The sequence below is a fragment of the Scardinius erythrophthalmus genome (assembly GCF_964197995.2).
Source record: "Scardinius erythrophthalmus genome assembly, chromosome: 15".
NCBI classification, from domain to species: domain Eukaryota; kingdom Metazoa; phylum Chordata; class Actinopteri; order Cypriniformes; family Leuciscidae; genus Scardinius; species Scardinius erythrophthalmus.
In genome coordinates this window covers 35,380,840-35,394,566 of record NC_138235.1, presented here as the reverse complement: position 1 = coordinate 35,394,566, position 13,727 = coordinate 35,380,840, and the positions used below count along the sequence as shown (strand labels likewise).

Here is a 13,727-nt window from a genome sequence, read left to right as displayed (position 1 = left end):
CCAAGGCTATAATATAATAAAAAATAAAAATTATGAAAAAAATGTATACAGGATACACATGCAAATATTTCTTAAATATACATTTATATGTGTGTATTTATACATACAAAATAATTATACACAGTACACACACATATATTATGTAAACACAAACTTATTTTGCATGCAATGAATCGTTGTCCAGCACTAAAAGAAACAAAAATAATGCTAATAATATTATTATACATATTATTATTAATATTATAAATGTTAAATATATATATACACATATACACGTGTGTGTGTGTGTGTGTGTGTGTGTGTGTGTGTGTGTGTGTGTGTGTGTGTGTGTGTGTGTGTGTGACCCTGGCTGTATCACAAAACCATGTTACAAGTGGCAATGGTATGTTTGTCGCAATAGCCAACAAAACATTGTATGTATACATTTTTTTATGGCAAAAAAATAATCATTATATTAAGTAGCTTAAAGATCATGTTCCATGAAGATATTTGTAAATTTCCTACCATAAATATATAAAACATTTATTTTTGTAAGGGAATGCAGCACAATCGCAAACATAAATGGAGAACTTTAAAGGCGTTTTTTGCACCCTCAGATTCCAGATTTTCAAATAGTTGTATCTTGGCCAAATATTATCCTATCCTAACAAACCACACATCAATGGAAAGCATATTTATTCAGCTTTTGGATGATGCATACATGTCAATTAAAAATGGTCCAGGGTCACAAATATATATATATATACACCACCATTCAAAAGTTTGGGGTCAGTAAGATTTTTTTTAATGTTTTTAAAAGAAGTATCTTCTGCTCACCAAGGCTGTATTTATTTGCTAAAAAAAAAAAAAAAAAAAAAAAAAAAAAAACCAGTAATATTGTGAAATATTATGACAATTTAAAATGACTGTTTTCTATTTTAATATATTTTAAAATGTAATTTATTCCTCAGATGAAAGCTGAATTTTCAGCATCATTACATTAATATGATGATTTGATGCTCAAGAAACATTCATTATTATTATCAATGTTGAAAACAGTTGTGTACAATTTTTTTTCAAAAGTCTTTGATGAATAGAAATATTCTATATTTAAAATAGAATATTTTCTAACATTATAAATGTCTTTACTGTAACTTTTGATCAGTTTAACTCATCCTTGATGAATAAAAGTATTGATTTATTTTATTTCTTTCCCCCAAAAATAAAATTAAAATTCTTACTGACCCCAAACTTTTGAACAGTAGTGTTTAATGTTACAAAAGCTTTAGATTTCAGATAAAAGTTGTTCTTTTGAACTTTCTATTCATCATAGCATCATGAAATAAAACTGTTTAGAATATTATGATTTCTGAAGGACCATGTGACACTGAAGACTGGAGTAATGATGCTGAAAATTCTGCTTTGATGACAGGAATAGTAAATTACACTTTACTGTATATTCACATAGAAAGCAGCTGTTTTAAATTGGAATCATATTCACAATATTACTGTTTATGTTTGTATTTTTAATCAAATAAATGCAGCCTTGGTGAGCAGAAGATACTTCTTTTAAAAACATTAACAATCTTACTGACCCCAAACTTTTGAGCGGTAGTAAATATATATATATATATATATATATATATATATATATATATATATATATATATATATATATATATATATATATATATATATATATATACTACCGCTCAAAAGCGATATATATATATATATATACTACCGTTCAAAATATACACACACACACGCGCGCGCGCGCGTTTCGTAAGCGGACGCGCCGTGACGTCATCACAGCAACATTCCACAGTTTCTTTCTTGCAGACCGACTCCTAAAGTTTTGGTTGAAGCCTACGTTTATACATTTCCACGGCCGTCCATTGTTTGATTAATAAACATCATTCTCGTAAGTACAGATATCCTGACCAACATCTATGCAGTGTAACGATTATTTGACATTAACGATGCTGCTTCAGTTGTAGTTGTGTTTGAGCTGTAAACTCGGGTTAAATGGTTAAAGTCCAACTTTTCGTTGTTTTTCTACCGTGAATGGACTGTTAGCGGTTTTAGTGTTTGTCTTTTTCTGTTTTCTTTGCGTTGGAGGCAGAATCACCCACTTGAAATAATATTGAAATAAAGTTTTAAAGTAATATATAGTAATTAATATATAGTAATATATATATAAGACAATAAGACAACTCTGACACAGAGTTTTATATTGATCTGCATGGGATTGTGATAGAAATGCCAAATTAAATTGAAATGAGTGCTAACTTCTATTATTATTATTTTTTTAATCTTTTATAACTTATTAAATATAGCTCAAATATAAAATTACATAATGCATTTTAATTCGGTCTTTCATACTAAAATGAATTAAATGCATTAACGTTAGTCAGGTCAGGTTTAGTTATTTGATTAATTAATTAAAATTACCTAAATGTTTTCTATTTCTGAATTGAAGTCATTTTTATTTTTCAAAATGTATTTATTATTCAAATCCAGCTGGTGTAATGTCTAGAGATGTTTGTGTTTCTGACCCAACAGCCGTCGTCTTATTACATTGAGCAGAAGTGACTTTTTTCTGTAAAACAATTGGCCTGCTAACAATAACAGTAAACAACAGAAACCAGGCCACCTCATATCAACTGCAACACACTTGTCATAAACATTCATAACTGACAACAGTTGTGTGTTTACAGGGTCAAGAGTGTAATGTTATTATTTTTGTGTTAATTGATTTATCAGGTAACCTGTATGCTATTTAGGAGTCTGAATGCAGTGTTTGAAAGTTCAGGACAATTAGTCAGACATTCACTGATTCATCAGGAGTGAGAGAAAACATGCCCCACAAATTGACCTGTTGTTCGTTTGGAAAATGGCAGCATTTCCACTTTGAAATTAATTAAAGATTGATTTTTACATTAAAGCTTACCATTTACATTTGATTTTCATCTTATTTTATGAAACTGTTGGTGTTACATTATCACCTGCTACCCTCAAAACTGGCTTCAATCCATAACTCCCATTACTTCTTATACACTAATTTTTTTTATTAGCGTGAGCACCTGTGTGGCCGATGCTCATACCACACAGACCCACAAACACCAAACTGGATCAGTTCCCACCCACACATTACTGCTCAGACTCGTTCTTCAGCAGAATACCCCAGCCCTTAAAGCCCACACAAACAACTTATAAAACAGGAAGGAAAATCCCCCCCCCCCAGCTGCCTTTCTTGTGTAACTGAAGCAGGACTATTCAAATGCAAAGGTTGCAGCTCAAGAACAGGTGTGGCTGCACGTGGGACTGCCAGAGGACAGGAAGTGCTCGACTGGGATCCTGGCCCGCCCTATTGGGTAAGCATAACTATATAGAAGACTGGGGCTGTGGCGGCACTTACTCTATAAGTTGCCAACCAGTAAACAACTTCTCAGACCCTCTCTGGAACACTGCATGGCCCAACCCACTGGGAGTCAAGTTTAGGGCACGTGCCCTTGTTTCTCTGAGGGCTGTACACCCACACCAGCTCTCCTGCTCTGAAATGCCAATGTTTTGCTTTCAGGTCATAATTTCGCTTCTGCCAGGTCCCCGCTTTTAACAACTGCTTCCTTGCAAAATTACGAGTGGCTTCCAGTGAGTCCAGAAGCTTTCTAGCATGCTTAGGGTCTGGTGGCACAGCAGGCAAATCCAGTGGCCTCCCGAAAGCCATTTCACCAAGTGTTCTGATCTTCCGCCCCAACATCAAAAGAGCGGGTGTGGCATCAAAAGACTCTTCATTATCAGAAGAGTCCTGACGGGCAAAAGGGAGCCTTTGGGGCCGCAGCCTTATGGGCATGGCATGGTCACAATTTCGTGCTGCGCCAGGAGTGTTTGCCCCACATCCACTTCCTCAAATGCGAAACATTGTTGGAAATTAACCAACAAATCCCAAAATTGCCCCCATTGACTCTCATCCAAGCCCTCATAAGGGGCTGCTCACATATCGCGTCTTTTGCGCGCGCAAGTTCGTTATTTCAAATGTAGCCGCGCGGTATGCGCGCTCATAATGGAAGCGACGCGGTCGCGGTGCGACGTGCTCGTTTTTTCCAAGCGCGTCCGCGCCGCATCGAGATAAAAACATCTCAACTTTTCAGAATGCCGCAAGCGCACCGCAGGTCACGTGACAAGAACCAAGCTTAGCAACGACAGACGCCTCCGAAGCGCAACCACCCGAGCGCTTTGGAAAAAAGGAGAACGCGGCGCGCCTAGCGTTTTCGACGCGTTTTTAGGCGCGATATGTGAGCGGCCCCTAATTCTTCAGGTACAACTCCTTCAAAGCAACCAACCCCTCCCCCCTCCTCGAGAGGCAGAAATAGAACAGCGTTCTCCTGCCCAAACCTCCTGGAGAGGCTCGAGACTGGCTCTGAAGGGAATTGTGTGGCCACCCCGGGGAAGATATCAGCTGAAGTGTGGGGTAAGGGAGTGGGGAAAACATGTACATGTGGCAGACTGGCATCAATGCTTGGATGGGTGCCTATGAAGCTCCACAGGGGTGAGGGCCTGGATGAATTGGTCTATCGCATCCCATGAAGTGACAGTGGCATGTGGGCATATGCTTGCCGTGTCAAATTTTCAATATCATTTGCCAGGACTCTCATATGCCCTCCTAGCTGCCTCAGAGCATCCTCTGTAAGACACATATCCAATTCAAGAGCTGACCTCTGACCAGTTTCAGACAGTTCAAATTGTGCATGAAAAGCTTTCCAATCAGCTTAACCTAGGGTGATCAGCTGAACCAATCAGCGTTTATTTGAAATAGAAATCTCTTGTTACATTATAAATGTCTTTGTATATTAAATGTCTGTGTGTTATGGTCTCTCTGGTCTTCTTTAAGCATGGCGTCAGTGTTGTCACAGCTGATGGGTCAGTGGGTGGATGTTCAGGGACTCCTGATATTTCTGTGTGTTCTGCTGTTGGTGAAACACCTGCGAGATGTTCAGTCAAAGAACATGCCGCCAGGACCCTTCCCTCTGCCTATCATTGGAAACCTTATAAATATAGGCTTTAGAGATCCACTGGGCTCCTTTCAGAGGGTAGGTCTCACATGATGCATACAAATATGTAAAATTATTGTATGTGAATGTACTGTATAACATGAAGATCATGTTGATCAGATTGCTGAGAGGTATGGAGATGTGAGCACACTTTATCTGGGAAACGAGCCCTGCATAATGCTCACTGGATACGAGACTTTCAAAGAGGCATTTGTGGAACAGGCGGACATCTTCACAGACCGGCCGCACTTCCCTGTGAATGACATGCTCAGTAAAGGGAAAGGTACAGATGTAGAAAAAGTTATATTGCACGGCACCTATCTGATTTAAATACTGGCAAAATCTTAAACACTGCCTAAAATCATTCTTTTTTTTGTAGGTCTATTTATGTCAAATGGCCACATGTGGCGTCAACAGAGGCGTTTTGCTCTGGCAACACTAAAATACTTTGGTGTGGGGAAGAAAACTCTAGAAAACTTCATCCTGCAGGAGTGTCGCTGTCTCTGTGACTCTGTACAGACTGAACAAGGTCAGTGAGCATCATTTTATTGCCAGACACCATTTTATTCTCTTCACTCGCAAGATTTGCTGTCATTCATTTAAAGCTCAAGAATATGTAAACAGAATAAATGCACTTTTTTTAAAATCTGAAAATGTATTATAACCAGGGAATTAAATCTTGTTCAATTTCATAATCATGTAGTTAAGGGCTGTGTGTACATACTATCCTCTTGAGGCCACTATCTGCAAGTACAAGTGTCTTTTTGAAGGTCAAACATCTGGGAAACCACATCTTTCCTTAATTTTCTCTCTGTATTTAAATGTGAGATTCCTAGTGTTCTCAGAAGTTTGGATGCCACTATACATTTGAGAAAGGAAAATATAGTTTTTAGGAGATGTTTGTTGGTTTTTCAGGTTTTCTGTTCTTAAATCTAATAACATTGCTCTTTAATTTGGTTGTTCTGTTTCTAGGTTTGCCCTTTGACCCTCAGCATCTTGTGACCAGTGCCGTGGCTAATATAATCAGCGGGTTGGTGTTTGGTCACAGGTTTGAGTATGATGATCATCAGTTTCATCTGATGCAGAAGTATGTGGATGACATGTTACAGCTTCCCATCTCAAACTGGGGTCGGGTACGAGTTCACCCTGCTATCACAGTGTCATACACAAGGCTAACAATCTAAAAATAAAATATTGAGAAGTGTTAACAACATAAGTTTCATTCAAGGAATAGTAGTGCTTGTTAAATTGTTGCATTTTTTGAAAAATGTTTGTCCTCTATTTGTCTCTTTACAGTTATATAATCAGTTTCCCACCCTCATGTCGTTGCTGCCAGGAAAACACCAGACGGCATTCGCAAGCATGTCTAAACTTCAGCCCTTCCTGCAGGAGGAATTCCAAAAACACAAGGAGGAGAGAGACCCGACCAACCCCAGAGACTACATTGACTGTTATCTGGATGAAATTGAGAAGGTAGTGTTGTCCTAAGATGTCCTGGTGTATTTATATTCCTTTAAGAGGGCTTTATTAGAATTTGTAACATGTGTTATCACCTCCTTTATGAATATTCATGTCTGCCCTACAGAGATCGTGTAGTTACAGTATCTTACAGCTTATTGGATCATGCTAACTAGTCAAACCTTAACTACTTGTTGCCAGTTCTAAATTTCCTTAGTGAAATAAGTGCTGGAGCTTAAATGCCACCAATTTATTTTGAATATGAACCTTTCGAATTGAATTGTGCACACGTAGAGCCAAAGTCCTTTTAAGACAAGTCATTTCACTCGGCGGCCGTATTTGAAACGCCTCTTGGGCATGCAAGTGCTGCTCCTATCTCTTTGAATGCGGAGACATAAAATTCTCCAAAACGGCATTTTGTGATGGGGGCTCTTTCGCACTGATAAGGAAAAAGCAAGGTGGTCGCACTAGCGCAACCGCTGACCCGTTCTCGTTAATGCATCAGTTGAGCTATTTCGTCTGTATTTGTTTGATTACCTTCTAAATATGTTATTAAACACTCGTAAACTGATCTTCCTCTTTATCATCTGTTTGCTGCGACCGAGTGTGACAGAAGAACGGACCCAAGACCTAACATGGGAATTGCTTCCATTAACGTTGCTCTATGAGGGGCAACACAATTCTGAAAGGAGTGACTGTTTGTTACAGTATGGCAGAGACCTGGAAGTACATGTGGAGGAGATCCTCAGCATCTGCCATCATGCCACCTGCAACGACGTCTGTTTAATGGAGGGATTTTGGTGTGGACAGGACGAAGATCTCTGCTTCGTTATGCCCCGCGGCAATCCCTGCTGGACCATGAAGGCTTACATCAACTTCGCACTGTGGGTGAATGGATCCACATTCACAGTGGGGGAAGCGGAGGATGACAGCAGCCTCATCCAGCCACACCTCACAGATGTTGCGCAGCCAGACCCAGAGCACAGCCCACCATCACCCCTCACTACGGCGACGACTACGGCAGAGCCCCCGGCAGACAGAGAGCTTCCGCCCGCTGCGTATACTGAGCCTGTGAAGTCAGCACCAACTAACACCCCGGAGCCGAAGCCCCGACGTGAGTCTGACCAGGGGTGTGAGCCGGCAACAGTCGTCCCAAAGGGAATGTTTGCAGCCTATCCCAACCTTATTTATCTGTACTATCTTCATCATTGATTCAGCCCAGTATAATTCCTCAGTCTTTATCCTGTATGAACATTGAATTGTTATCAGTAATCCTGCCCAGTCTCCCTCTCCCACCTCCACTACTAAGTTCAGCCTGTCCTTCAGCCCCGCCTCAGCTAGGTTCCTTCCTCTTCCCCTGTGATATCTTGCAGTGTTGTGAAGCCTCAGGTTATGCTTTCACCAGCCTCCTCTGAGCGAAAGGATCCCTCCGCTTCGCCTCCGGCCTCTGATCCCTTCGATCCACCTCGGCCTGGCGACCTGTCGGCTTTGTCTCTGCTCCTCCCACCCTCGGCTCCACTGGGTTCCCTTGTCCTTCTGGCTCCACCCTGGTCAGTCGTCACCCTACCTGTGTCACGGACTTGTTTGATTACCTTCTAAATATGTTATTAAACACTCGTAAACTGATCTTCCTCTTTATCATCTGTTTGCTGCGACCTTCTCTCCACCCCTACTGCTTCAGCGTAGCAGTACCCCCCTCGGGCACATAGGTTTCACCTTGGACACTAGGCGCTGAGGCTCCGACTAGGTCTCCAGTGCCAGCAGTGTTGCTATGTTCTATCAGCTCTCCGTCTGCGCCCTGGGATCCCCTGACATCGGCTCTATCTCCGTCGGTCATGCGGTCCACGCATGTTGTCAGCTAAGTTACCATCTTGGCTCCTCCTTCCATCGGCTCCTCCTTCCGTCGACTCCGCCCTGGGCTGTTGTCCTTTCTGCGCTCTGGGTCTTCAACATCTGGCCATTTCTCCAGTCATCTTCCTCATGGATGCTCCCACCATCTACTCCTCCATGGTTTCTCTGCCTGTCTGTCTGCCTTTTCTCACCAGCCCTTCACCTGCTCCTTTTCACCAGCCCTTTGCCAACTTCACGCCCTCCTCCAAAGATATTGTATATACACTGAACAAAATTATAAACGCAAAACTTTTGTTTTTGCCCCCATTTATCATTAGCTGAACTCAAAAGATCTAAGACTTTTTCTATGTACACAAAATGCCTATTTCTCTCAAATATTGTTCACAAATCTGTGTTAGAGAGAAAACCAGTTGATCAGGTTGTTGATTGTGGCCTGTGGAATGTTGGTCGACTGGATAACTGGATATTGGCAGGGCCTGGAACACGCTGTTGTATACGCCAACAGTATATATATATATATATATATATATATATATATATATATATATATATATATATATATATATATATATGTGTGTGTGTGTGTGTGTGTATATATATACATATATATATATATATATATATATATATATATATATATATATATATATATATATATATATATATATATATATATGTGTTGATTTACACACACACACACACACACACACACACACATATATATATATATATATATATATACTGTATATATATTATTAAAATATATCAATTTGAAAAATATGTATTATAGATATGTTTGGACGTCTTATTCAAACTGCAATGAAGATCATGGGCAGAATAGCCATTGGTAAGGAGATTAAGAATGCCAAGGTGTAGATTTAACCGGTTTAAAAATTCGTTCATTCCTTCTGCTACTAAGTTATTAAATAACACCAAGTAGGTTTCTCTCTCTCTCTCTCTCTCTCTCTCTCTCTCTCTCTCTCTCTCTCTCTCTCTCTCTCTCTCTCTCACACCTTACCTACCTACCTATGTATTATAGTTTCTGAAAATATATACTTTATGCCATATGGGAAGGTTTTTTGTGTTCCATCATTCCCAGTGTCAGGACAGTGAGGCAGAGTTCACAGAGAAGAACCTGATGTACTGTGTAGTGGATCTGTTTGGAGCCGGAACAGAGACCACCTCTACTACCCTCAGATGGGCTTTACTCTTCATGGTCAAGTATCCAGATGTGCAAGGTGGGATGTCAGTCAATCAACAAAAGTGACTTCCTGTTGCTTGTCCTCAAAAGGTACTTTCAGCATGTTCTTAGTTGACTGTTTTCTTTCAGAGAAAGTCCAGTCTGAGATCGATCAAGTGATTGGACAGACACGTCAACTACAAATGGATGACCGAACAAATCTGCCGTACACCTACGCTGTGATCCATGAAATTCAGAGGTTCGCGAACATTATCACCTTTACGCCTCCCAGAGTGGCCAACAAGGACACAACAGTGGGAGGACGACTCATCCCGAAGGTCATTGCATTTTTATGTTATGTACTGTACCACACAGCATTTGTGTGATTAAACAAGGTCAGTTATGTGCAACTTAAGAAAATTCCTATTATGCATGTTCAACTTTCTTTAGTGTGTAATGTTACTGTTTGAAAAAGGACTGCAAAGTTCAAAAGCACGAAGTCCCTCCAAGGGGAGTTATTTTCAATATCAGTAACACTGTTTCTGAACTCCCTGAAATGCCTCCATTGTAGTCTTGAGTTTTCTTCCGGGAACAAACACGCCACAATATTCCTCATTTAAATAATTCCCACCCAAGGTATACGCAAAATAAAGGGGCAGGGCCTGGTGGAGTTAGTTAGTAGTATATTGAAACTCGTGTTTAGGGTAAGGGGCTGGACATTTCCCAAACACTCTTGAAGTGCTTGACCAATCACAACACACTGGTCCAGCTGACCAATCAGAGCGCATTGAGCTTTTGAGAAGGAGGGGCTTCATAGAGACAGGAACTAAACAGAGCATTACTGATAGACTGGGAAGAGAGGAGCTGCAAAAACATAAAATATGAGGAAAAATACCTGTTTAACAATGCAAGCATGAAAACCTATTTAGTTAAGCCCAAAAACAAAATCAAGACTTTGTAAAAAGGCATAATAGGTCCTCTGTAATGAATCTATCACTCACTCAAGTCTATATGTTTTGTTATTACAGGGTGTGATGGTGCTGCCGTTGCTAAAGACAATCCTACAGGACAAGAATGAGTACAGCACTCCGAATAAATTCAACCCTTCGCACTTTCTGGATGAAAATGGCATGTTTTTGAAAAAAGACACTTTCATTCCTTTTTCAATAGGTAGGTTATGTCCATACAGCTCTATCATTATGAGTTTACTCAGATTATCAGCATATTTACTGATTCAGACCATGATTTCCAGGTAAGAGGATGTGTCCAGGTGAGCAGCTCGCTCGTATGGAGCTCTTTCTCTTCTTCACGTCTCTGATGCAGCGTTTTACCTTCCTGCCTCTGGAGGGACAAACGCTGAGTCTGAAAGGATCTATAAGCGTCTCTTCTGGTCCTGAACCCTTCCAGATATGTGCAGTGCCTCGACAGTGTAGATTTTAACCATTTAAAAATCAACTTCCTTAAAGCAGTTCTGTTCCTGAATCATGTTCAAGCACCAGTGTTCATTACATGGATTCTGGGTATCAAAATGCAGAGACAACAAACTTGATATGATAGTTCAGTACTCAGACCTGCCCGATTTTACCGTTCAAAAGTTTGGGGTTAGTATGATTTTTTTTAAATGTTTTTGAAAGGAGTATCTTCTACTCACCAAGGCTATAAGTATACACATGCAAATATTTCTTAAATATACATTTAAATGTGTGTATATATTCAGATTTTTAAAATGTTTTTGAAGAAGTCTCTTCCGTTCACCAAGGCTAAATTTATTTGATCAAATACAGTAAAAACAGTAATATTGTGAAAATAACTGTTTTGTATTTAAATATATTTTAAAATGTACTTTATTGATGCAAAGCTGAATTTTCAGTATCATTACACCATCATTACTTGGTGATAATTTTTTTTGTTTTCAGGATTCTTTGATTAATAGAATGTTAACAGAATTTATTTTAAATAGAAATCTACAGTATAAATGTCTTATTTGATCAGTTGTCATGCTTGATCAATAATTTGCTGAATAAAAGTATTATTTCTTTAAAAAAAAAAAAAAAAAAAAAATCTTGCTGATCCCAAACTTTTCAATGGTACTTTAATTGGCGCTTTAATAACTAATTTAGGCCCAGAATCATGATCATTGATTTAGTTCAGTTGACAAGTAATAGTGATTTTCACCCTGTAACTTCTGACAATAAGCAGAAGTTTCAGGTGATGAACAAACACCATAAAAATTCATAACTGGCTTGATCAGGATGAGGTAGAGAGTTTAATATAATTTCTTTGAGCTAATGGCTTTCTCAGATACAGACCCCACAGAGAGACCTGATTTACAGTTAGGTGTAGTTAGGTGACATGGTATGTGAAAATCTCTGAAAATGGGAACTAGACTATGAGTTTAAATATGGCTTACATATGTTGAAGTTAATGTAATATTAATTAGACATCATAGATGCAATTCTTAATCATATCAATTTTAGACATTAAGGGCCACAATTACTAAACAGGGCAAATTAGCATGCAGCCGATGGGAATGGAAAGTTCTTCGGGTGATGTAGAATGCACTAATTCAATGTGAGGTCAGGCGAAAAAAGTAGTTAAGACGGGGCTAGGCAACTCTGGCCCTCGAGACCCACTTTCCTGCAGAGTTTTGCTCCAACCATGATCAAACTTTGAATCAATTGAAACAATTGCTTCACAAAATGATTCACTGTTTTGAAACGCCACACGATGGAGACCCTGCTGGTCAGAACGCTCAAATATGCATTAAAACACCTTTTACAATACAACTCACTACTCACTGCTACTAATGTGTGTGCACTAACTTGGACGGGTTAAAACAGTCATCTAATGCCATTAAATATGAAGTGTCTTTATAATATGGGTTATTTGATTAAATTGTAGGGTTTGGTTAATCATACCAATAAAAGACTTACAGTAAAACTCTTCCTTTTTATTATACAAATGTTTATTTTTATTTTATTATTATACAAATGAGCTGGACGATGACATCATTGTTTTCTCCAGAGCAGCTGTAAAGATAAATTAACTAAATTAATGCTTTTTATACAACAAAAATGAACCATCACTGAACTACGACACTGTTTTCTTCTAGATCTGCTGTACAGCCAAAACCGACTTTGTTGCATTATTTTCCTGTTATCGCTGTAAAGCTGCTTTGAAACTATCTGTATTGTAAAAAGCGCTATATAAATAAAGGTGACTTGACTTGACTTTAATGTCTTTAAATGTACAGTATGTAATTCATCCAAGATCATCAGGTAGAAATCATTTAGACACTGGTTCATGGGTTGCAAGGCAAGGGAGATAACCGCTCTCTCGACTTGTCTTTTTGTTCTCTCTCTTTTAAGCTTTCTCTCTCTATCTTTTTAAACTTGTGTGACGACGTAGAATGCTCATACTGTGTGTGTAACTGGACCTTCTCGATTTTTTTTTTTTTTAATATGCAGAATTCAAGTTTTTGTTTTTATGTAATGCATTAAAGGCTTCAAATATATACAAATAGAAAACCAGGTCAGATCATTGGTGATATAACATTTTAGGTTTAATATGATCTAAGTCTTGCGTAAAACAGTTGTACTGCCCTCTACAGGCCAAAATATACAAGAGCAAGTCTCTTTCTGAAGGTCAAGCATGCATCATCTCTCTTATTTAAATGAATATATTTTCCGAAATCTATTAACAGTGCATCTTCCTTTTTTCTTTCATTGTTGTTTTTCTAGGTTTGCCTCTAGAAAAGGGGGGGAGAATAAGGCCTGTAAAAAATACTGTTCGTTTATTTTAATATTTTCAAAAATGTCACCAGTTTCAGTTCCTTTACTATAGCTCCCATACCATGTTATACCTTCAAACTAAAGTATTACCCACTTATTTTCTGGCCTTGCTAAAATAAATGCACAGTTAAACATTTCATTATGCAGAGATGAAAGGAATCACAAATAATGATAATAATAAAAACACTGCAACTTTTTAATGCATTCAAGCATCCAAGTATTTCAGAACGGGCTGCTTTAGCAGCTAAGTTTCAAATCATACCAGTGGCCAAAAAAGCATTATCTTACATGGAGCAATGTCAAGATCACATGACCAGCTAGAATCTACTCACGTTTTTGGGTATGTTTTCACTGTTGCCTCATTCCCATAATTCCTTTAGTAAACCGACTGCTTAAAATAAGCAGACATTGCAT

At 38.7% G+C, this 13,727-nt stretch overlaps 1 protein-coding gene across 3 annotated transcripts; it reads left to right on the top strand.

Annotated features, from left to right (window-relative positions):
* The first annotated feature begins 1,770 nt into the window (after window positions 1-1,770).
* Window positions 1,771-12,745, top strand: LOC308703337 (cytochrome P450 2J4-like). 3 transcript variants are annotated; one of them, XM_081386739.1, is made up of 11 exons: window positions 1,771-1,903; window positions 3,271-3,356; window positions 4,874-5,072; window positions 5,154-5,316; window positions 5,413-5,562; window positions 6,006-6,166; window positions 6,330-6,506; window positions 9,442-9,580; window positions 9,673-9,860; window positions 10,551-10,692; window positions 10,775-12,745. In XM_081386739.1, exons 3-11 carry the CDS (start codon window positions 4,875-4,877, stop codon window positions 10,960-10,962), a joined length of 1,506 nt encoding a protein of 501 aa, XP_081242865.1. In that variant the 5' UTR covers window positions 1,771-1,903; window positions 3,271-3,356; window position 4,874; the 3' UTR covers window positions 10,963-12,745. The 3 variants fall into 3 exon arrangements, with proteins under 3 accessions (XP_081242865.1, XP_081242866.1, XP_081242867.1); XM_081386740.1 differs by lacking the exon at window positions 3,271-3,356; XM_081386741.1 differs by lacking the exons at window positions 1,771-1,903; window positions 3,271-3,356 and having other exon boundaries at window positions 4,648-5,072.
* The last annotated feature ends 982 nt before the right edge of the window (window positions 12,746-13,727 follow it).